Source organism: Orbicella faveolata, unplaced genomic scaffold (assembly GCF_042242905.1).
Source record: "Orbicella faveolata isolate gen_17 unplaced genomic scaffold, um_ofav_v1 contig_48, whole genome shotgun sequence".
Classification (NCBI taxonomy): Eukaryota; Metazoa; Cnidaria; class Anthozoa; order Scleractinia; family Merulinidae; genus Orbicella; species Orbicella faveolata.
In genome coordinates, this window is record NW_028301578.1 from 12,373,343 (window position 1) to 12,398,543 (window position 25,201).

General features: G+C 39.3%; 3 protein-coding genes across 4 annotated transcripts; all 3 read right to left on the reverse strand.

Annotated features, from left to right (window-relative positions):
• Positions 1-1,494: 1,494 nt before the first annotated feature.
• Positions 1,495-5,871, reverse strand: LOC110069757 (uncharacterized). Of its 2 annotated transcripts, none has more exons than XM_020777297.2 (3): positions 5,700-5,871; positions 3,922-4,600; positions 1,495-2,382 (listed from the first exon to the last, which is right to left on the reverse strand). In XM_020777297.2, exons 2-3 carry the CDS (start codon positions 4,421-4,423, stop codon positions 1,556-1,558), a joined length of 1,329 nt encoding a protein of 442 aa, XP_020632956.1. In that variant the 5' UTR covers positions 4,424-4,600; positions 5,700-5,871; the 3' UTR covers positions 1,495-1,555. The 2 variants fall into 2 exon arrangements, with proteins under 2 accessions (XP_020632956.1, XP_089137787.1); XM_089281661.1 differs by lacking the exon at positions 5,700-5,871 and adding an exon at positions 4,783-5,044.
• A 1,331-nt stretch (positions 5,872-7,202) lies between these two features.
• On the reverse strand, positions 7,203-12,705 carry LOC110039762 (uncharacterized). The gene is made up of 2 exons (XM_020744913.2): positions 12,028-12,705; positions 7,203-9,777 (listed from the first exon to the last, which is right to left on the reverse strand). Exons 1-2 carry the CDS (start codon positions 12,518-12,520, stop codon positions 8,915-8,917), a joined length of 1,356 nt encoding a protein of 451 aa, XP_020600572.2. The 5' UTR covers positions 12,521-12,705; the 3' UTR covers positions 7,203-8,914.
• Positions 12,706-13,617: 912 nt separating this feature from the next.
• On the reverse strand, positions 13,618-25,152 carry LOC110039644 (ceramide kinase-like). Its single transcript, XM_020744775.2, has 12 exons — positions 24,872-25,152; positions 23,531-23,776; positions 22,532-22,660; positions 21,105-21,168; positions 20,715-20,860; positions 19,594-19,668; positions 18,961-19,138; positions 17,684-17,764; positions 17,301-17,365; positions 16,730-16,923; positions 16,149-16,378; positions 13,618-15,579 (listed from the first exon to the last, which is right to left on the reverse strand). The coding sequence occupies exons 1-12, from the start codon at positions 24,990-24,992 to the stop codon at positions 15,492-15,494; spliced, it is 1,617 nt and encodes a 538-aa protein (XP_020600434.2). The 5' UTR covers positions 24,993-25,152; the 3' UTR covers positions 13,618-15,491.
• Between the last annotated feature and the right edge of the window lie 49 nt (positions 25,153-25,201).

Below are 25,201 nucleotides of genomic sequence, written 5' to 3' on the forward strand. Positions count from 1 at the left end.
ACATTTTTTGGAAAATTCCGGAAGTTTCCGAAGATAAACCAAGAACGAAGCAAACTAGAGGTTTTAAAGGAGTGCCGGGTCAACTAGGGGCCTCCGTGTCGCTGGACTGGCGGAGTACTCTCTTTTGACCCTAGCGCGGAAAGAACGCAGAAACTGAGCTAATGAACAACGATGTTATGTCAGACCGACTATACAAGGATCTGAATGGGACTACCGTAGAATTCCGTATGTAACGCCCCCCCCCCCCCCCACCCCAGAAAATAACGGCTCCCCGAAAGTAACATTAATTTTTTCCCTTCCTATTGAACTCCGAAAGTAGCGGCCCACCCGAAAGTAGCGGCCCTTTGAAGAAGTCAGTAAAAGCCGGAGAAAGTCTCTGCCTGACTGCAGGACTGATCATTGACTGGAGGAACTATCTGTGCTTTTATCTCTTTATTTCGAACTTGACTGAATTTTTCTTGAAACTATGATTTATAAACTGCATTTGTCTAGCAGTAGAGTCCAATGATATACTGGAGGCATAGGGTAGTCAGTGGCTTTGCGATATAATGAGACCATTATTCATTCGATTCGCCCTACAGTACCAACCGGTTTAGAGCCTTTTTTTGTTTAGACGGTCTGCATGCTTTGTTGGTGGATAGTTGGAAACTTACATAGACGGAAAGTTTAATTTCTTTTGTTACCCGTCCGATTTGTCTGAAACGGCTGCTACTGTATAACGTGTTTTAACCATCCGAAAGTAACAGCTACCGGAAAGTAGCGGCTCTTTTTGCCTGCTAAATCTGAAAGTGACGGCCCCCGTTGCTTTCGGAATTCAACGGTATTGAAAGAAAAACCGTTTTGTATTCTCTTCTCCAGTCCCCCACACAAGTGAAATCTACTAACTTAGTACGGCTACGAACCAGTTTGCCTAAGATCGGATAATCGGGGTGACACGAAGTGAACCGAGCAGCCCTGCCAGGCGCAGCGTGCGCCGCTCGCTTGACTTCGTGTCATCTTACAAAGAAACTTCAAAAAATTTGTATCACACACATGGTGTCCAGGTCTTGTCACAGGATTGCATTCTAACACTTCAGTACCATCAACCTCGTTACCAGGCTCTCTCTCTCATCGACAGGGGAAGTAAAGGAGAGGGGGCCTGGGAACGGGGAGGTTTATGCTGTGACTTCACGCCATTTTTAGCAGGTTGTCAAAAATCTACTTTATTGCAATGTAGATCCCTTTTTGTTGTGGCAAGAATGTTTTTTAGTGTAGCAATAATTTTTTTTGATCGTACAAAGAAATTGCCCTACCTTCATCCCGCCTCCCCTGTCTTTAGACGAGCAAAAAGACTACGTCCGGGCATCTTTCTTTACATCCCCCCTCCCTCCCCTACCAACCTCCGTTTTGAGCATCTAAGTGCCCGTTACTTGAAAGAGGGGTTCGAGGGGTACGAAGGATGATGTTCAGAGGGAACGTTCGTGAAGTAGGTTTCAGCAAGTACACTCTAAAATGTACCTTTCTATAATTCTTTCCATAATTCTTTACTGCTCATACATTTGTAACAGAAAAATATTTAACAATGTATGTTAGTCATCCATCCAGTCATGTTCTGAGGTCTTGTGAAACAAAATTCTTTGCTGGCTGAGAAATGTTCGAGGCATTTCCCCGTCAGATAAGGCTCAACAACCAGGCCAAGCAACCCGGCCACGAATGCACCCACTCCATTACCTACTGTCAGTAGTCCCAGGGCAAACTCTTTCTCCTCGGGTGCAACATGACCCACGACGGCATGGGGCGAGTACAAGGCTATCATTCCAGCAACCAGACCAAGAGTAAAGCAGAGGGCGATAATTATCCAGATGTACGAGACAAAATGATACCAGGATTCTGACACGAAAAAAATCAGATGTGCTATCTCTATTGCCGCGAATACCCATGTTCTTTTGCACTTCAGGAGCTCTACGATGTCAGATGGCAGGCAGGAGAGCATGAACAGATGGCTTCTACCGAAGAACTTTCCCATTTCATAGGAGAAGAAATAGTAAAGGAAGTGATCTCGAGCAAGGACGTTTGAATTGGGGAAGGCGATCGTGGTAATCACGGATGAATTGGACAAGTATTCCGCACCGAAACTCAAAAGAAGCGCAATGATGTAGGGAAGAATTTTTCTACCGATTCTCAACTGTTCGCTGCAGAGGGACTTTTCAGGATCTGCTGTGGTCTGTTCCGTTGTGTCAGAAGTGGACGGCACAATCGTATATTCTACCTCAATGCGTTCCTTAGGTCTGTCCGTGATGTAGTCCTTGTCCAGGATTGCATAGAACACCAGCACTAGCAGGGGCAATGGGATCGTTATCATGATGGCGGTCTTTGGTGAGACGCAAGTCCATGTTGTGATACCTGAGGGAATGAACCGGCTGATCAGGGTTTGAAATATCATTAAATTGTGAATATTAACTAACAACCTCGTTTACATGGCTTTTTACTTTACCAGGGAAAAGGCCATGGAAGCAAGGTTGATTCACTGCTGTACAGCTGATTAGAAGATAATTATTTATAACATAACTGAGACATTACGAGCGCTCTGATTGGTCAATAGGGTTGCAAAACCTATGTTCTATTGTATCGGTAAACCGCGGTTCCCGATACACGGGAACTAGCGAACTCAGAACACTAGCGATAACAAATGTCAGTGTAAGCAGTTTCGTCATTCACTGGCTGAGATATCAGTAACTCGGATAACTTTTCATTCAGCATATACATGGACATTTCATAGGAAAATCAAGACTAGAAGTTGGTCGGCATTAAGCTTTCTCTTCTTTTCCACTTCAAATATTTTTTATGCTGATTCCGTTTACGCTTAAATTTAAAATAAAGAAGTTTTAAAACCTTTTTTCGGCGCTTTCCGCAGGCTGCGGAGAGCGAACTCGGCTGGGCTTGACTGATCAATTTGAGTTGTTGAAAAAGCAGGGAATAGATTTTTTTCGAGTTAAACACAATTCATGCATAACACGATAAATGAATTTGGTTTCCCTAAGCATAGCTTTCAAGCAATAGTTTTCATCTAGCAAAATAGAGAGAAACACGAACTTCTTAGCCTTCGACAAAAGGGAATAAATTCTGAACAAATTTCGGAAGCATCGTTTTTGTGCCTAACCTTTATTTCATTCGGAAACCTCAAGAGTATGAAGTTTGCTTGTACTACATATACTTGTAAACTTTTCGTACAGTCTTTTCAGTACTTTCGTGATGACCGATTCCTTTTACGAAGTTAGTTTCCTACATTTTGGGGGCATTTTTAATAAAACAATTATTCTACTTGGGCTTGTTGGATACTGTATGAAATGATTATAGCCAACTTGCATCCAACGCGAGCTCGTGGAATGATCGTACTTTTTCGGTTGAGTGTATAGCGTCATCAATCCTCTAATAAATTCTAGCTAATGTGCATATTTTACACAATCTTCACACTTTTAGGAATATGTCCAGAACTGATACAGATATTTGCAAACGGAAAATGCCATAATGATTTTTAACTTTTCGTGAAATTCTACGTAATTCAACTAAAACTTGAAGGGATAAACATTTTATCATAGTGGCATTTTAAGAACATGTTAAGAAGTTACGCTTCAGCCTCATTGGAAAGAAGCTAAGAACGTTCTGAAAATCAGACGTTCTTAAGATGTGAATGACTTCAGTTCTTTAAGAATCATTCAAATTTCAAAATTATATTGTTTCCTATTTGGTTTGCCTGTTTTAATTTTTCCTCTTTCTTTGGCAAATATATTCAGCTTGCAATTAATTATATTGCAATTCTGTGTATATACAAAATTCACAAACATTGAAATGGGATAGATATAATACAAATATATGTAGACATATTTTAGAAGCAGAAAAGCTATAGGACCTAAACTTCTTAATCGAGAATATTTGGCTTACCCGTGTAATAGAGCGGAGAGATTAGCGAGGACATCCCAGTTCCTGCCACGAAGGCGCTTATGCAAATCTGTGGGTAAAACGATGTGAGGCTAAGAAATACGACTTCAGAAGCTCCGGCCGCGATGGCGTTTATCGCGATTCCTGTTAGCTTTACTCTAATATCTTCAACAAAAACGATGAGACTAAGTCCCGTAATCATACATAAGGTAATGAAGGAAGCCTTGGCGACGTAACTGATTTTTTGAACAAACCAAGGAGAGACTATTTTTGTGATCATCAGGGGTGTTACATAACAAACGAGCACAGTAGCTGTTGGGAGTTGACGGCCGCTGAGAATGTCCTCTGATGCTATGAAAATCAATTCTTGGTTGAAGAAAGTGAAGGTCCCAAAGACGCAGAAACAAATTGTATTCAACCAATTCGTCTTTGAATCGGAGCTTGGCGGCGTTTTACCATCTTCTGAGCTTCGTTTAAGAAACAGTTCCTTGATTCGATCGTACATATTTTAGCGGATACAAAGGCTGTCCAACTGTTCCAACGGTTATAAATCTTATATGGCACGTTTGCTCATCAACTCAACATCACGGCGGAAAAGTAAAGCACAGTCGCACCAAGAGAACCAACGCCAACTACTTTTCTTCTTTCTTCTTCTGTTTTGATGAATCTTGATGAATTGAAGCTAGAAAAATCAGAATTGCATTTCATTTAGTAAACGCTGTCAGAGAGAATTTATTTGTCGGCATTCTTTTATTAGGGTGCTCACGCGAACCAAGATTACCACGTAAACTAAAAAGCGTCACCAAACAAAAGATTTCATGAACTGAACAATACTGGGGCTATACACTTCAGTGCGTTACAAACCTTGGTCATGCAGGTATGTTTTCAGTCGTCTTCTGCAAAACAGCTATGTGGTCATGAGAAGACCAAATCAGTGTGCGATTTTCAATATTTCTATGGAAGTGGACGTTAACTCTAAAGACTGGCTGAAAAAAGTTCTTGCAATGATTACTTCGGTTGTGCGTGAATTCTTAAGTAGAATAATTTTTTTTTCTTAAAAAAAAAATATAAAGTTATGTAAATCAGCGTTGAAAAGAAAAAATAATAATATTTCTTGCGCTCGCCCGCTCTTCTATTCCTTCACTCTCACTGTTCGTTTCAATTCTTGTCACAGCCGACAGGCTAAAGAAAAAGAGGAGCTTTTTAGTCACGAGTAGAAGACATAAGGACAGTTAACTGTTGAATGGAGTTGAAATAAAAGCGCAATCATTATGTCGAATTTAATTCTTCCCCGAGGCGATTCTGACATAGCGCGATATTTATATTACAACTTGACCATTCGAGTTTGAAATAAAACGGGTTGATTTTCGTCCAAGGGGAATCAACAAAACTCAGCTTGAAATCAACGGCGGAGCTTGCGTCAGGTCTGAAACACTGGGTATAGTCGACGATTTTTGTACACTTCCGACTACATCGTGGCTGACTTAAAGCGGGGAGTTTAAAGTTGTCAAGAAATTGATACAACCGGGTAGAAATAAGTGATAGTAAGGGACTAAAAATTAAGACAAACGTAAATCTAGGGCAAATGGTGCTCAAAGCAACGCGGAGTTCGCCGGAAAGTATCCTAAGTCGAATAAACGCGGTGCAATTGTACATCCTGAATTAGTTGTTCAATCGATATTGTCCTCGGCGTTGAGCGTTACATAACTGAACTCCGTAAGGGAACTGTTTAAACCAGACAATACGCTTCACACAGGTCCTTGAAGGATATTTCTACTTACCTGTTAGTTTAATTTGCCAGCCGGGCGTCTAAAGTGAGAGCAAATTCGTCGCCCTCCCAGTGGTACATAATGCTTTCGGTGATGCTTAGTGATTCTAGCACAGGCGTCGTATGGTAATAAAATGTCAGTTCAGTTGTAATAAATATTTATACAGCCTGCAGCACGCGCGCGATATTTTTTTAATAACAACCTGACCGTTACATCCGTTACGTAACCATTTCTCGACCAGTGAGGTCTGGATATTTTTGATGACGTCATCCATGATTGACATTCCCAACATAAAACTCATTTCAGAATGTTTCAGTTTTGTGATTTTGTAATTATAGCCACAGGACTCAGGGTGAAACCTGTATTAAGCGGACCTCATATTAAGCGGACACCTAAGTGAACACCAGCTGGAGTCGCAAAATTTTCTTCCTACATTGACACTGTAAAATAAACCTGCATTCAGCGGACACCTCTGTTAACCGGACGCGGACACCAATATTAAGCCATTTTGTTACACAAAACCTGCAATAAGCGGACACTACAAGAGCGTTTTACTTCTAAAGGTTCAGCTGAGACTCCTTTAACAATGTTCCGTGATGTCGTTCTAAAGCTATAAGTGATTATTCCAGATTGACGCATTGATTGACTGGACATTGTACTATGCTAATCTTTGGTCTTACACTCTCAGGTTACACTGTGTTAAAAAGTTAATAATTAACTTTTACTGCACAACATATTAGAACCTGTTTTGAGCGGACACCCTGTATTAAGCGGACACTAGTGAGGGTCCCGAGGGTGTCCGCTTAATACAGTCTTCATTGTATACAAAAAAGTTAATAATTAACTTTTACTGCACAACATATTAGAACCTGTTTTGAGTGGACACTTATCCGTTATAATGTGAAATTGTCAGGCTCCAGGTTATCCCTGGAGACGTCAGGAGTTAAATTACGAGAACTTGGTACGTCTCAACAATAGACCTAGAATTTGCTCAATGGTAAGGTAAAAAGGTAAAGTCTGCATACGAGCCAAGTGGCCCATCAGGCGTGTGCTTATGCGGTTTCTGTAGCATGAAGCGACTAGCAGTATTTCGACTGCCTCCCGCCCCCTCCCCCCGATGGGATCTTAGTCCATCGCAGGGTTACCCCCAGCATCGGGAGCATATCACAGCCAGCATTAAATTCGCCGGTACTCATTTATACACCTGGGTGGAGATAGGCACTTTGAGAGTAAAGCATCTTTCCCAAGAACACAACATGATGTCTCCAGCCAGGCCTCGAACCCGAAGTCGAGCGCACTAACCATGACGCGACCGCGCCTCCACAGAATTCGCCCAAAGACATCGGCTAAAATGAAACCCTGCAGGGTATAGGTGTAACAGTTGTCCCACCATGGGGACTGGAGTGGAATCACGTGTGCTAACGCAATTGATCAGGGTTGTTTTTCTCCTGTAACATGAGCGGATGTAGTTCAGTGGTGTCCCAAACTGGCGGACAGCAAACAAAGACATGTACATGCACTGCATTCTTGTGTTTTATTCTTGTGAGAGAAACTTCAACAAAAAAATATTGAATTCAATAGACCACTTCCGAGTTACCTTGTTTGTATCTCTGTTTCTCTATTCTCTCCTCCTATTGTAAACTCCAAAAACCATGAAATTGAAGAACCACCGACAATTAAGGCAGTCTTCATTTTCTATATGTACATGAATTAGCACTCACCATTTCTATCATGTGCCATTTTATCCAGAAGAGTCCTTCTCCTACTCTGGCTCGTGATTCGCGATTTGTGATTTGACATTCGTTAAACGTTATTTGCGATTTGTAATTCGTAATCATAAATATTTTGATTTGTACCCTCTCAAAAAAATAGTATAGCTAGTTTGAAATAAAATATACTTATCACCCTTCACCGACTAAGAGCACACCGTAATTTATTTGTATTCTACTTTTAAACGACCGTACCTGTAAAATTACTTTAAAACTAATATTTTTAAATTTTCCTCACAGATTATAATTTCCAAAAATAACCTTCTTATGAAATTGCCGAGTGGCAATCACTAAAATCTTGACAAAATTTCTATTCATGTAATAGCCCAAGGTTTCTATCGGGCGTTCGCGCATCAAAGTCGATAAAAACAGAAAAAGCATTCTTCAGAAGCTGATCTATTAACAAACTGATAAAAAATAATTTATCGCCGTTTGATAGTGACTCGTTGTAAAATTTAGCACTAGCCAGCCATGGAAAGTTTAAAGATGAAGGAAATTTTCAAGCTCGCTCTCTAATTACCAAATGTATAATTTTCATCTTAACTAAAAAGGTTAGTGGCTGATTTACCTCTTTAGGAAATTATAAAGTTAAATATTTTACAAATAAATTTTCTTTTAACATCATTAAATTCAGTGTAAACCCGCCAGGTTTAACGACATGAAATGCAACGAGCCGGGCGTGATTCATTAGGCGAGGCCTGCACGTGCACTCTTAACTTTCTCAGGGCTGGTCCACACTACGCCGGATAAATTTGAAAACGTAGCTTTATTTCCACGGTTAGGCCTACCGTCCACACTAATCCGTCCCGAAAATGGAACTTTTCGTAAACGCTCTTCAAACTGGAGAATTGGAGAACGCCGGCTTTGGGTTTTAGTGTAGAAGGAACACATTTTGAAAACGGAGCTTTTCGAATACGATGGCGTCACGATAATAATGTGATTTCACTGACCGAGTTTTCCTCAAACACAAATCCAAAATGACCGGTGATTGCTGCATTTTCAAATTCCTCCGGCGGAGAACATTTGTGTTTTCAGAGTGAAAATACCGTTTTCGAATTTCTCCGGCATAGTTTGGACTGGGCCTCAGAATTCTTACTAGTTCATAAATACGCAACTGAAAAATAAATAGTGTCTTTCACCAAGAGAAGATGAAGGGTAACATCCGGTTAATCCCTCATATAGTCCTTATTCTCTAATTAATCCCTCTTAAGTTATTTTTAGATCATTCTTGGCTTCAGAAATCCCAAGAAGGTCTAAAAGTCGCCGATCCTGTGACAAGAATTTTACTCACGTTGACAGCTGAAGCAGTTTGAACGTATTTTTGTTATCCACGAAAACATCCACGCGACGCACGTGTAACATTATCCACAGGAGGACTGGGTACTATGTCAAAACAGGTCTACACGGGGATTCACTCGCTTTTATACTCTTCATCCTCGTTTGATTTTCTGAGATAATTTAACAATGAATATTAGTTTCCCATCCTGTGGTGTTCCGATGTCTTGTGAAGCAGAATTCTCTGGTGGCGGAGAAATGTTGGAGGCATTTCTCCGTCAGGTAAGGTTCCACAACCAGGCCAAGCAACCCGGCCACAAACGCTCCCACGGCATTACCAGATGTCAAGAGTCCCAGGGCAAACTCTCTCTCCTCGGGTGCAATATGCCGTGCGACAGCGTGGGGCGAGTGCAGGACGATCATTCCAGCTACTAACCCGAGGGTGGAACACAGAGAAATAATTATCCAGATGTACCAGACGAAATGGTACCAGGATTCGAAGAGGAAGAAGATCAGATGAGCTATTTCTAAGGCTGCGAAGATCCACGTTCTGTCACATTTCAGGAAGTCGATGGCGTCAGGCGGGAGGCAAGCGAATATAAACAGATAGCTTCTGCCGATGAACTTGCCGATTCTGTAAGAGAGCGAGTAGTATAGGAAGTGATCTCGGGGAAGCACTTGAGATTTAGGGAAGGCGATCGTGGTAATCACAGAAGAATTGGACAGGTACTCTGCAAAGAAGCTCAGGAATAATGGAATGATGAACGGCAGAATCCTCAATCCAATTCTTAACTTTTCGCCGCATGGGAGTTTTTGTGAATTAGTGGCGACTTTGCCTTTGGTGACAGGCGCACTGTCTGTGGTGTCAGCGGTGTCAGATGCTACTATCGTGTACTCCACCTCAATGTGTTCCTTGGGTCTGCTGTACGAGCCGTTCGTGATGTAATCCTTGTCCAGCACTGCGTAGAACACCAAGATAAGCAAAGGTAAAGGAATCGTTATCATGATGGCCGTCTTCGGAGAGGTGCAACCCCATGTGGTGAGACCTGAAGATGTTGATCACAAACGAAATTCTCATTAGACTTGAGTACATTGACAAGCATCATTAAGTTGATAAGAAAAACGAACACTATGGTAATACTGTCTTGATGTACAACCAAACTCTCAGAACTAAAATTCAAAGACATATATGGTAAACTGTTGGGAGAATTGAGAGTTTGAGTTTGGCAGTGAAAGGACTAGTAACAAAAGCATGAGTTTCAGTTGAACTCATGCTCTAATAATTGCGCTCGGGTTTCTCAGCGTTTCACTCTGTTAATTGTGCTCCTTACGGCTTGTGTCGCTAAGGAAAAACAGACGAAGCCAAATTTAGACGGTCAGTTTACGGCCAACCTCCATTCCTTTCGTATATACAATGAATGTCATATACGTTGGCAAATTTTGGGTTTATCACTTATTAAGATTAGAAGAGCGTTCCTTCACTTTTCAAGTAGATCCTGAAGAATGGAAGTACAAGTAAAGAAATGAATAATGACATTAGAATTGAGAAAGGAACACGCGTGTCTATAAAGCCCCGGTCAACCGATCGTGCCATTCCAACGCAACATATCGCAACATTGTTGGGCGCAACATGTTCCGCGCGTTTGGCCACCTTGTTGTAACGTTTTGCGACATGTTGGGTGTTGTCGGCCCCAGTTTGAAAATGGTCAAATTTGAGCCAACAACACCCGACTATTCGCAACAGGATGGCCAAATGTTCGCAACATGTTGCGCCCAGGGTCGCCCAACAATGTTGCGATATGTTTTGATCGGGCGGGTTCGGACGAGGGCGTGGAATTCCATTGAGTTATCAGTTCAGTAAACTTTTTTTACCTATGATTTAAAATTTCAGCCCATTTCTCAATTATCGGTTAATTTTACAGATCACGGGTCTTAGCTATTAGTAAAACCTCCGCGTCATTATTCAGCAGTTAAAAATTCTGACCAATTTTCAGCTATCATGTTTCCTTCATATAACAAGCTAACTTTCAGAATTAACGTACCGGGCGATTTCATAATACTTTGAAAATATTTGTGTTTGTAATATTTAGATCTATGCAAACAAAGTTAAGGGGTTGAGGCAGTTAGTCGAGCATTCACACAGGAAAAATCACATACAAAACATTTCAGTCAGCTGACAATTGCCCCCAAGGAAAAATTCTTAACAAATATCAAAATAACAACACGTAAAATCACATTTGGGCTACCGGTTGTTGTTCAAAACATTCATCGGTAAATAAGTTAAATTTTGAAAAAAATTACTAATGCCATCAAATTTCGGCACTTATCTGCTTCAGTTAAATCTACTGATATTGTAAAGTCATCTTCTGTCAGTTTGATCACTTTTGAGCTTTTAAGTACCGTGGTTACCAGGAAAGCTAAAAAGAATTCCGAATTTAGAAAAAAATATATTTCAGTTACGAAATTATCCAGAAGGACGTCAGAAGCCATCGATTTAGGTAAAGGGAGAAGCTAATGAACCATTTACAAAATCAATTCAAAACGCGGTGTATTTGAGAACAATAACCGACACTGTCGCCCGTCAATTGCGTAAATTTACGAAATTATTCTTAAATAATTTCTAGCTGTCAAGTGGTTTTTATGATCATCATACGTACAAAAAAAAAAAAAAAAAAAAGAAAAAAAAAAATACACGCAGAAGGAATATTTGAAAAAGTGGCAATGTTATGTTCTCCCTTGCCAGGTTAAAACTACAAGGCTTGGTTCCTTCCTGCGAAAACGGATCCGGATATTAAAACAAAAGACGTCAGTACAAATCACAAAACACAACTAAAAGCTTTCCACTACACTGAACTTTAACGAAGCGTTTCTCTTGTTCAACACCACTCAAGCGGTGAATTTAAATTTCTGTTTGAAAAACATGAAAAGACGAGACGATTTGTCAGGTGACAACTTTTAGTAACAACAAACTACGATCAACTTGCACCTCTTTATCCGAATGAGTTAGGCAAGAATACAGGCGTTTCCTTCTGTTAACCGAATGTTACAATTGTGAGTGAAGAATATTTACTTGGAGTTCCAGATATGTGAACTAAAACAACAGAAACCACAGTTGTCAACTGCATGACTCTTCAAAACAAAAAATTTACCCTCTCAAACAAAATGGCACTCGCTGGCTGGTATTAAGGCGGGTACAAATTGAAATAAAGGGGATCATTTCAGTTCTGAAATAAAATAACAGCGGACATATTTCACAAAAAAGCGACGACGTTCCAAGCAAAGAATATTTCGCTTACCTGTATAGTAGAGCGGAGAGAACAGCGAAGCCATTCCAGTGCCTGCGACGAAAGCGCTTATGCAAATCTGTGGGTAAAACGAAGTGAGGCCAAGAAATGTAACTTCACAAGCCCCGGTCGCCATCGCGTTTAACGCGATTCCTACCAGCTTTACTTTAATATCATCAACAAAAACGATGAGAACAAGTCCCAGAGTCATGCACAGAACGACGAGAGAAACCTTCACGAAGTAAGGAATTTTTTGTATAAACCAGGGTGCGATAATTTTTGTGATCATCAACGGGGTCACAAAGCACACGAGTATTGTCGCTGTTGGGAGTTGTCGGCCACTGAGGATGTCCTCCGATGCGGTGTAAAGCATTTCTTGGTTGAAGAAGGACAGTGTCCCGAAGACGCAGAAACATAGTATATTCAACCAGTTTGTCGAGTCCGAGGGCTTCTTTCCCACCTCCGGGCTGAGTTTACAAAAGAGTTCCTTGATTCGATCGCACATGGTTTCAAGCTGATAGAAATTCGGTCGCCGGGGTTAATTCCAAGTTCGAAAAATCTTATCGCCGGGTTTTTTTTCACGGCATTGTCGGAGAGAAAAACCGTATGCTCGCGCGAAGGTCGAGACGACGCGAACAATATTTCATGTCCTTTTCACCGCTGTAATGAATAAGACAAAATTAGCATTGCAAATTTTATGACTATTTGCCACAGGAAATCGAAAACAAAAGCTGCTCATAAAACAAAGATTGTATAAATTTCAAATTGAAAAGAAATTATAAGGGGAATTTCTGTTGGGTACTGAATTGGGTTAAAACTGACGATTGAAATGAAACAACTATTGTTAGTTAAAAGTATGATTTAGCTTCAAGAAATAGAACATAATACTACAATAGAGAGAAAACAACGTGTTTTATCAAAGAAAGAGCTTATCGATTAATCCAGGTAACCATAGCAACCATATATGGCAAGCTACGTAAAATGTGATCTTGAAGACCATTTTAAAACACACGATTTTCGCATTCAGTAAGTTATCGAAATCTTTATTTTCAAACTTTCTCGTCGAGTTTATCTGATTATTCTTCTCTTTTAACGAACCGATATTAAATTAACCTCGGTTTAAAATGAATCATTGTGGTTTCGAATGAGTTATATAGAACACTCCCACGAAACATTTATCACGTCCTCCCAGGGGTTATAAATGCCATCTCTCACTTTCTCCACGAACAAATATCAGTGACGAATTTAGAAAACTAAGAGAAGGGGAAAGAAAAAGTATCACGAATTTAAGAAAAAAGAACTAGAACTTGTATGAAAATTTTGAAAGAAAAATATTAATTAAAATATCCATTTGTCATGTGGTGTAATAGCCATGTTTTTAGCTCCTACGCAAAACTTCCGAAATTTTTTCCCGCAAATAACCGACAACATGGCACAATAAACGCCTATGGAATAAACATTTGGTTGCGATCTTGAAAGGTTATCTTTTAACGCCAACCACCCTTGGTCGTAAAAGTAAAAGATGCAGCAATTGAAACGATAAACGATGAAAGTAACAAAAAGAAAAACGGATAAACAGAATCAAAGATGTCCAAACAGATGTGACATTACACAACCATGTCTTTCTTTTATTTTTTCATCATTAAATTCCTGACAAGAGATGTCCAAACTAGAATTCTACTTATATATTCCGTTGGTCAAAACTGACGTTCTAGCATTTCATAGTAATTTATTTTTTCACGCAAAGCAGTTTTAAAAATAGGAAATTTAAGTAAGACTCCTTACTCCCACTTGAGTTGTGGTTAATTTAGAGGGCCAATTTGCAATTGAAAAGAAAAACACAATAACCCTTTCCCTCCAAAGGAAAAAAAAAATCTATGGGTTTTTTTTCTTAAGATATGCCAAATTTCCGTTTATTTCGCACTTCAAATAGGCGTATTTTATCGCTAGATTTTGTGATAGGCAGAAATTTAAGTTGATTCTCACATAATTCTTGTAACACCAGAAGAAAACCTAAAAACAAAACGAGAACTAAATAGAAATCATTTCTGTTGACTTCTTTGATGTTGACATCACAGCTGGCCCATGGCCAAAGCTGGTCGAAATTCACAGATGGCAGCGCAAAATATGTTAAAAGAGCTGCCAAACAAAGATAACTTGACAGCCAACATTTGACCTGTTTACCTTACATACTGACAAACTATTTAAGCTTTGTAGTTGTTATTGCTAAGCCAAAAAATAATAAAATGTGTATCCATGGTATTTTTTTTGTTGTTGTTGCTAATTTTGAGCTATTAAATATCCACAAATAAGCTTGTGTGGAATTTCTGTGGTTCTACAAATACCGATCGATGTTGACAAAAAAAGTCCCTCTTGTCGAGTTTTAATCCGAGGGCATCTTCCTCTCCAGGGACACTTGATTCTTACGGTCGGCGGGGCCTAAGAACGGAAATAGTGCCCAGGCTTAACCGGTTACGAAGAATCGAGAGGCACGGGCGAGAAAAACTTTAACTTACTAACACTCGCATTTGCCACTATACCTTAATGGAGCACTTTTGACGGGCGATGATTTTAGAGTTAAGTAAGCCAATTTGCTATACTTTGTCCCAGTACAAGCCCAATAATATAATTTCCTTTATAAAATTAAATAAAACTCATAACCGCAGAGTTTCTGATGATATTTTCAACCAACAGTTTGTGTCAGCCAGAGAGTAAGCCCTCCACGAGCCCAACAGCGGAAACGCGTCTGACACTGACGCGCATTGCATAATTGTTTGGAATCTTACAAAATCATTAATTATTCAATTGGATTTAGGAAATAGAATGAGGTGAATAAAATTACAAAACAAAAATGCTTGGTTCTTGGTGATTAAATACTTTGGTTAAAGCAGCGAGGTACTTCTTGGCTGCACATTATAGGCAAACAAGAACGAATATTCGTGAGGCAATGTGAATTATCTCAATCTTATAATAACCTAATCTTATATTCCACTTAGCCCCGTCCGTAACGTCAGGATCGCCCAGTCACTGAGTCGTAAAGGTCAGAACTTCCATATCCATATACTTAGTACGAAGGAAAGACGTATCAAAAAGGGTCCCGTCTGCGACGCTCGGAAACGTGAGTTTTGACACGTTGATTAAACAACCACAAAAGATTTTCCCGTTCAGCGTGTCCATTACATGTAATTATAAACTGTTGTCTCTCCCGACTCGACTAGCTATGTTATTTTCGAGTGGGAATTGTAATATTTACTTTTTTGTAGCATGTATTTATAGAGATCTTTCTTGAGCTTAATTTGGTTGAAAAACTCTTATGAAAATTGATATTGATTTGTAATTAACAAATTAAGGCTTTACATCAAGAGAACCTAAGTCGAATTGACAAAGATCTGTCCAGGTCTAACCTCGGTCACAAAACCTCTAATAGACTAATACGCATAGAATTGCTAAAAATAATTCTGAAATGCAAACTAAATCTATCGTCTTTTGCAAACTGTACAAGAGGGAGTGTCTTCGCATTCCTCAATTCCTCGGGCGAAGAGACGAATCAGTTGGCGGTGGACCCTGAAAAATAAAGGATTATAAAAACTAGAACAATGACTAAACAGGTAAACAAATTCCACATCAACATATAAATGGTATAAAAAGGAAAAAAAGTCGTCTTAAAAGCGCTTGTACTTGAGTCTAAAGAGGAAACACTATAGTTTGCAACTAATTGCAAGCGCGAACATCCATGTGAAAGCCATTGAGCAGTGCTTTCACGTGGTATTGTTTATTATGCTGTACAAGGTTGTTAAACCTAGTCTGTGAATGAAACCCCTAGTGTGTGACCATTCAAATGAAAGCTATTGAGCAGTACTTTCATGTGGTACTGTTTATTATGCTGTCCAAGGTGGTTCTAACTTTTAAGTCTGTGGATCAAACCCTAGTGTGTAACCAATAAAATGAAAGAAATTGAGCACTACTTTCATGAGGTACTGTTTATTATGCTGTAGAAGTGGGGTCCCTTGGTAAACGAAAAAAAGACCCCTAACATTTTTCAGAACTTTGAGCACTTTTGTATTATAAGTGGCACAGGCGCACAGTATATTGTAAGCCCTACGTAATTTAATTAAACAAGCAACAATTCGTACTTGATGTGAATGGCGGGATGTGTTACCAACTCCCCATCAACGTTCCATATGCTCCTGGCACGAGGTCGTGACGTAGATGATGACGTTTTGGCAGCCAGCCGCTCTTCGTCATCTTCTCTCGCACCAGTCTCCTCGATACCGTCAGTCTCGTTCTCAAGCTCGCTCTCTTCAGCAAGGGGTCGGAAATAGAATTCGCGAACGCGATGAACTTCCACGAAGTCAAAGTTAAACTGTGCAAATGAGGAGAAGGAAAGTGATAAGAGCAAGTAAGTACCTGGATACAGGTTATCAGACAAGTTTTTTATTCTTAGTTGGAAGAAAACCACTAAGCTGAAAGCCTTGCGACTAGAGCTCTTTTCACACGAGTCCCGAATGCAAAAAACACACACGGGCAAAGCTTCGGCGGTATGGGACAACTTGGCCCGATACAGATTTTACCTTTGCCAAAGTTTTTGATTCGAGTATTCGACGTCTCTTTCGGATGGCCTCCAAGAAATAATAAGTCTGACTGTAACCGATATTCTCCTATGATGATGTTGTTATGAAACGTATGTAACAGTAAGGTTATTATGGCTTCTGACCTGATCAGCTTTAGACGAAAGTCTAATCATGTGTCTGAGGTACTGCAGCCGTGACGTGTGTTTAACAAGAATCAGGTCCAAACAACCGTCCGCCAGGTGCGCACTGGGCGACAGACCTTCAGGACTCTTGGCGCATGCGCAGGAGATGTTCGCTCCGATCACACTGATGAAGCGCCCTTTGATGGAATGCCAACCTGAAATGATATTTACGACGAGGATTTTTTGAGCGGTACAAAACTAATTTCAGATAAAAAAAACCTAAAAATAATAATTCACTAAGGTAAGAAAAAAAAAAAACCAAACACTAAACTAGTAACAACAAACCGAAAAGTAACAAGGATTGCTGAGATTAGTAAAGATTGAGACGAAATGACGGAAGACAAATTTGAATACATGTATTTCAGCTGCTGTAAACAGCACCGCATTGAAGTCCGACTGGTTGATCGGATAAACTCAAGAAAGGTGAGTTTCCATGGCATTTGAGTTGAAACCAAACAAAATGGACAAAAACGACAGAGGATTGAGATATTAGGAGTATTGCAAGTTGTTTGGAGGTATAACATTCTCTAACCTTCACTGGACTGTCGAGAGCTTGGTTGTAGACTGGAGTCGCAAACATCATTACATACATTGCACCTTATATGAAATAAAAACATCGTTTAAAGAAAATCAGCCGCTTTCCCATTTTAAGACATGCTATAACAGATGGAGGGAGAAAGAAGCGCTTTTTTCAAAGTCTTAGGATAACAAAGTAAATGTTTACATAATTTCGATCGAGAGACACTAACATTGTCTATCTTGAAAACTGGTGGAAGCTTAAAAGTCGTAACTAGTGCTCCAACGAAGTTGTTCTTCATTCTTCAAGCATGAAGATGTCACGTCTTGTTTCCCCCTTCTTTGTTTCTATACCAATCAGATCATCAAGTTACATGCATCACACTTTTGTTAACTCACCCAGACCGGCACCTGGTCTTGTCCTGAGGACTGTTCTCCACAGCTGGAGCCGGTAGAAATGTTACCACTCCGTCGTAACCCCTGTTACATAACAAGAAGAGGGTAGATTCGCAAATGTACAAGCAGGTTCTTTGTGGCAGTAAAGGTCGGCACCCACGAGAGGACAACAGTGTAGTCCCTGCAACTAGTCGCGGGGACAAGTCCCATCGTGTGAACTAGCCATTTTTACCACAAAATCTAGTCGCAGGGGCTAAAATTTGGTCCCTGTGACTGGTCCCACGAATTCAAACTGGTTTGAATTTTTGGGACAAGTCCCTGCGACTTGTTCCTCAAAACGTTTCGTGTGAACTGTTCGTGGGGAAAGTAGACTACGAGTAGTCCCTCTTTCGCGGCTTAGTCCGTCGGGTGTGACGCGAGAAAAACTGCGAGAAAAAAATGGCCGCACGAAATCCTTTCGCGCGCTCCTCAGCCCCAGGATTTCGCGTGGCCAGTTTTTTTTTCTCGCGGTTTTCTTTCGCGTCACGCACGACGGACTAAGCGAAAGAGGGTCTACTCGTAGTCTAAGGGACAAGTCCCTGCGACCAGTCCCTTCGTGTAAACTCTTCAGGGGACTAGTTGTAGTTACTAGTCCCCTCGTGTGTGCCGACCTTGAAAGGGTTGCGCAGATTTCAAACAAATGTTAACAACACAAGGGAATTCAAATAATACTTAATGTACGGCATGAAGTACGTGAGAGCAGTATTAGACCACGTCCACAATACGCCGGAGGAATTTGAAAACGGAGATTTCGCTCTGAAAACGCATCAGATGTTTTTCTTGCACACTGCGCCGGAGGAATTTAAAAACACAACAATCACCGGTCATTTTGGATTTGTGTTTGAGGAAAACTCACTAGGGGAAATCACATCATTTTCGAAAAGCTCCGTTTTCGAAATGTTTTCTGTCCACTCGAAAGGAAAAGCCGGCGTTTTCAAATTCATCCGGTTTGAAGAGCGTTTTCGAAAAGCTCCGTTTTCGTGACGGCTTAGCGTGCATGGACGGTAGGCCTAACTCAGGGCCTAACTGTAATAATAAAGCTACGCTTTCATTTTTCTCCAGCGTAGCGTGGACGCTTCCTAAATAGTGCTACAAATTTGTAGACAACGCGCTTCACAAGTCACTGAAAGCTGGCTGCATGTACAAAGAACGTTCTGTCATTTGTAGGCAGCCTGTTCTTTGCCTGAGGTTATCATAACTTACCATACAGTTCAAAGAGATACATGTAGTTAATTTTGTACCTGTTTGACATGAACTTTTTAAAGCCAGACAAGTCATAACGCTTAGGTCCCATCCAGCGAAGTTTTTCACTATCCTGCATGACGTCACCAAAAAATCCGTATGCTGCCATGGCAACATTGTAACGCAACACTTCATTCTTTTTCTTGACACAGCAGACGTCAAGAGGCTGAATGTCACCTTAAAAATGAATTTAAAACAAGAGAGTGTCAGTGTCCAGATCAGTCAGACAGTCAGTCAGTCAGTCAATCAGTCAGTGCCGAGATTAATCAGTCAGTCAGTCTGTCGCTCAGTCAGTTAGACAGTCAGTCAGTCAGTCAGTCAGTCAGTCAATCAGTCTAACAGTCAGTCAATCAATCTGTCGCTCAGTCAGTTAGTCAGTCCGTCTGTCAGTCAGTTAGTCTATCCTTTCATCTCTCCATCCATCTGTTTGTCTGTCTGTGGGTCTGTCTACCTGTCTGTCTGTCTATCTGTTTGGCTGGCTGTTCTTCAGGTAGTCTGTTAGTCCATTTGACCGCCTGTCTGTCAGTCTGACATGTAAACAAGCCATTCGCCTCAGTTACTAGACTATCTACAAGGGCTAGATATTAATTAAATGATAATGAGACTGAGTGGAAATTAAACTTTTTACTAACCTAAAATGATGTGAAGGGCTGATGTTATGGGATCATTGTTTCCTGTTGTGCAGAAAGCAATCGCATCTGTTGAGCCTGTAGAAATGGAGGAGATAGCAAAAATTATGTACCATGTACATGATGTACATTGATGTACATGTACATGTAATATGTAGTGAGGGGTTAATTTGTGCATGTTGACTGGTTAAATTACTTAGCTCTTATTAACTGAGCAGGAGGTCTGTATGGGAGAATCTTGACCGAGGTCGTGAGTACAGACTGAATGCAGTGAGGTCTGTACACACAACCGAGGTCAAGATTCTCCCATACAGACCAACTTAGGTTAATAAGATGTTTGTTATATGGCAAAGAAGAAAACTTTAATTCGTTTAATGTAACTGGTTTGCTGACATTTTGCTTGCAAACGGAAAAAAGCTTAACTTAAACCTGCCGAAATTTGCTTGTCCTCTTTACTTTTTTTTTCTTTCTTTTTTTTTTTTTTTTTTGTCATCAGGCTTTTTGGCAATTCCATAAATGATTGAGAAGAAAATAAAAGAAAACGGTGAACATTTTTGTATAATTTTTTAGTTTGCTACTGTTTCAACACAAAATGAAACCGGTCTAGATGCCGGTCTAGATGGGAAAATCTAGACCACAGTCAATATCGATTTCAGCCAATCAACTTCATGAATTCGGTAGTTCCCAGTCCTTGTGAGACACAGCCATATAATAACTTCAGTTATTGATAATAGATCTACATGTACATATTAAACAGTCTGACGCAAAGAATTCTATTTGTCAGTTTGCTCTTAATTCTTTTGAACTCTTGAGGGGCTGGGCTTCACAGAGAACACCTGTCTTAAATGAGAGAGATGACAAAACATCTAATTGTAAATTAATTACATGCAATTCAATTCCAAACATTCCGAAAGCAGATAATCTTAATGTACATTTTCCAAGCATTTGCTGTAAATTTTGAGCAAGTTTCCAAATTGGTCCGAAAAACTTCAAACTCCCCGCAAATGCTCTAACCAATCGAACAGAGATGATCAAAGTCTTTACAATAAGGTGGTCCGGGACACATCATTATCTGTCTACATGATGCTGCGCATACCACAAAGAGAGAACTTAGTTCTACTGACCTGCTGGGATGATTCCTATGGGAATATTTAGAGGTACTGGCTGAAAGTCGCGTGATGTTGAATCCAACATAGCATCTTGCTGGGCTCTTATGACAAGACCATTTAACACTTCATGAAACATACCATCTCCACCAACAGAGACCACCCTAAAAATGCAAAAGTGTAATTAATCTTGTGCCTCATTTCCCTTCTTCTAAGACAAAATAATTAATAAGGATTAGATAATTAACAGAGCATTAGTGTGGAGGCTTTTTTTGTTTTCATTTCTTCCCTGATTTGTAGTTATACTAAGTAGACATTAATTCAATTTGACTGTTTCCAAAAGACACATTGTAATTTAATGATGTGTTGTTTCTAGAATTTAAGTTAGTACTGTACACATTTTCATACCCATCAATTTTCTCCAGACCTTCTCCAAGAAGGTAGTCTCTTGCATGATTAGCTTTCTGAGTAACTGAAGAAAAAAGGTACATTTTGTTCAAAAATACGGAATGAAAAGTTCTGTTAGTAAATTACAAGAAATAACTATATTAACTAAATAATCTAAAAACCAGAAGATAATTTTATTGAGATTTATCATTATTCAATGTCAATGCATTAAGTTAATATTATTCACCTTAATTGCCTCTGGGTCATTAACATTTGGGCAAATAAAGTCAAAAGAGGCCCAAGTACTAAGATTAATATTAAGTCAAGTACTGTAATACATACAGAAAAAGAAGGGGAAAAACATTTTTTTCTAACAGTAGAAATTTTGTGAGAAGTTACGGTCACCTCATAATTTAATACTGAACAGATACTTTCTTAGGACTCACTTGCATGATGCAAATAAATCGTTAAGCTTCAAATTGTGCAGTTCCAGAAAATATCCATACTTCAGCCACAGAAGGGATTGGAATTTCCTAGGGTAAGTGGGGGGGGGGGGGGGGGGGGAGAGGGTCTGTAAGGCCAAATTTCAAGAGGGATGGAGGGTCTTGGAAAAAATCCCTTTGATGGGGAGGTGTGGATGCTTTCTGGAACTACACATTATACTGTAACTAGCAATTGCTTTGAGCAGTAAATTAATGGTCAGTGCATAAAATTATGAACAAATATAAGACAATATTTAGTTCTCATCATGGGTAATTTAAGCTAGAGGGTACTGTCTAATCAATACAAAAATTACGCTAGAACCTTCAAACCAGGGATAAATGGTATGAGAATTTCCTGCCCAAAGAACATTTCTGGAAAATCTGGACTCCAAATTGTTAAATTTCTGAAATTGTACAACCCATTCATGACCACCAACAATAAATATAATTCTGGAAATTCTGGGGATCTAAAGCTTTTTCAAGCTCTAATTAACAGGGTCAAGGCAATAAAAAATAATTATTAATAGCGGTAAAACCAATTATAGCAAAATGCATCCATTGATTCTAAGATAACAAAACAATGTGATCATTAACAACCTTGGATGTTTGACATTAGAATTAAAACTTATTGTAGTTCTTAAAACAATGGACCCAAATTAAACAGAGAAAAATTGAATGCTGACTAAAATTTGACTGCTGACTACACTTTAAACTTTAATTTAATCCTCAAACCTTGAACTTAGTTACCACAATTTACCTAGCAAATTATGCCTAGCATGGCTTTATATGAAAATATCTTTAGTTAATCTCATAATTCATTTTTTTATTGCAGCAAATTGTGTTTTGGATGCATCATGCAGCTTGAGATACTTGCACTGTTTATCTAGCCTCGTGACTATGTTATTCTCTACAATGCAGTACACTGAACAAAGTTTTCTTTTCATTAAATGTTTAACATATACTCACCAATGATATCAACTTTTATGTTTGCTAGTTCAAACAAGGGTTGCACCTGTTCTGTGTATATTTTTCGACCAAGTTTTTTTCCTCCAACCGGATTGATAAAAACAAGTAATCTTTTTGGTCTGTTAAAACCTAAGAAGACATACGGTGAATATTGTTTAATAACTTAACAATAGTTAAATCTCTCTACAGTCACTCAGACTGTTGGTCACTGGGATAGGGTTCAAAACTTAAACAGATCATATTGATCAGGTTTCTTTACCAACTAAATAAAATAAAATAAATATTAAGTAAATATTGTTCTACATGGGACTTTTCTGAGGTTAGAATGTTTCTAAAATGTTATTTTTTGGGCAGTTTTACTGCTCTTCCCCTGGCACCATAGTTTCAGCACAATATGGTGGACTTTGTGGTCTTTTTGCACCCACAGCCCCAGTTTCTTGGTTGTCTGCTGTGTGCCTGCAATTTTTGCTAAACTTGAGAGGTTCTGAAGGTTTTCAGAAAAACTATTAAATAAAATAAATCAATCTGTTTACAAAGAGTTTGCTTGTTTATCTCGGCCCCCAAAACAAACTTTCTACTACAGGTCACTTATTAGCCAATAGCTTTTAATCGAGAAAAGCAGACATGCAAGATTTATGCCCTACATGGCACTGAGGGTTTCTGGATAAACCAATCCATGGGGTCATTATTGAACTTTCACAAACATGAGATTCACAAGATTCACAAGAATCCTTATTTCTTTTCCACTGCTTTAATTACATGTAGCAGTTTCAATTTCCTCTTTGTCAATGTTTTATCATCTTGTCACTTGTCGCAATTTAAAAATACATGTGTGTATATGTAAATTTATGCGTTTTCAATTGACCAACAAGGCTCATTGTTCCAGTTCCAGGGGAATATTGTTATTATAAGAGGATTTTTATTTAAAAATAAGCATGTACAGAATAAGTGCATGCAGTTTCCCTAACCATTCTGCAGATGTAAATTATAATTATTTACCTGAAAGGATATTTTGGATGCTATCAATCCATTCCTGACACAAAGATGTATCATCGCAATCAAACACAAATGTTTTATCCCGCCATTTATGTTTTCTTGTTCTTTTTACAGCGTAAACACAGAATGAAGAACTTTTCAGTGACGTCAACTCGATTTCTCCTTCTGTCAATTGATTTGCCTTGAATTTATGAGGAACGACGGCAAAAACCTCAGACAAAGGCAATGACCTCTTGAAGCATGCATTTCCTGGGAAAAGAGAATGAGCTACATGTAATTAAAAAATCAAAAATAATCCTAAAAATAACATGCATGCAGGTATTATAGTGTTAATAGTGTACTCAATATCTCTGTTTGTATCGAAGATCATACACTCAATCTTATTTCCAGTTGAATACATTGTCCAATATTTTCTAAAGTAAATCAATAACTAGACTATTTGAGACCATGCCAAACTGGGAAAATATCAGTCTTCTGCTGTTAGGGTACACGTACAGTGCTTCGCTGGTTGGAAATAAAAAAATATTTGTCTCAACTTCCAATCTGTTTGCTTCATCCCTTATTCACGAAGCCAGTCTTTTCTATACAGATCTTGATGTGCTTGATCTGTACTGTCAAGAACTACACGCACATATCACTGAAAAGCTGAAATTATAGTTTCTTCACAAGTATGAAGCTGATGCTTGGTTTGCAGCTACAGATGAAGCAGTCTGGAATATTTTGAATGGCTTCAAATGTACATAATTATAATAATGCCATGAAGGGTCCCTGGCTAAGCAAAAATCTCAAATTTTTAGCCTGCCTTATCGTTGCTTGGCCACAGCTTATGATTGTTGAAAGTTGCTTTGAAGATCTAGAACTGAGTTTTTGGCCGAGAATCAATGACTGGAACAATCACCAATCAAATGAATCAATCAGATTCTTTTCTTTTTTTCGAGAAAATGAACAAATGATGGCCTAGACAGTTACTTCCTGAAGATCACTAGAATTTTTCTATCATTACGGCGAGCTACGAACTGAAATTCAATTTGAAATTCAATCTCAAACCAGGAAGATTTTTTTTTTTTTCAAAACAAATTCAAAACAAATACTGTACTCTTGAATTGAATGGAAATCTCGAAAATCCTTTGAGTTCATTCCGCATCCACTATTCAGATTTAGCACCAATGTCTCCAAAATCTTGTCACTTTTTTTGCACAGCGTGAAAAGTTTGTATTGATAAGAAAGCCTAGCTGTAACCTTTAAAATGCAATTTTGCAATGCATCGCATGCATGGTTCGTATTAGGAAATTCTTTTTCCGGTGTGTGCTTCAGCTATGATTACATTATTACAAGATTTCTCACCTAATCCGTGTTCCTCAATACCAACATGGCCCCAAGACAAAGATGTGTCCGATAGGACAACATCAAAAGGCTTTCCGTCAACATCCAATACGGACTTCATCACCACAGAACCATTCGCCATGTTTGTTTCTTCCTCTGCCGCTGGGAATAGTGTCCAGGACCCCTCTTAATATATTCAGTCGGAAGCGGGGGGAGGGGGAGTGGGGGAGAGACGTCTCAGCCCGACTGCGGCCACTAAATTATCACAGCTGCGAGAAAAATGAAGGCAAAAGTTGTAAAATTCATTTAGGGCAAGATTTAAACGTTGTGTCAAGATTTTAAAAATTGCGT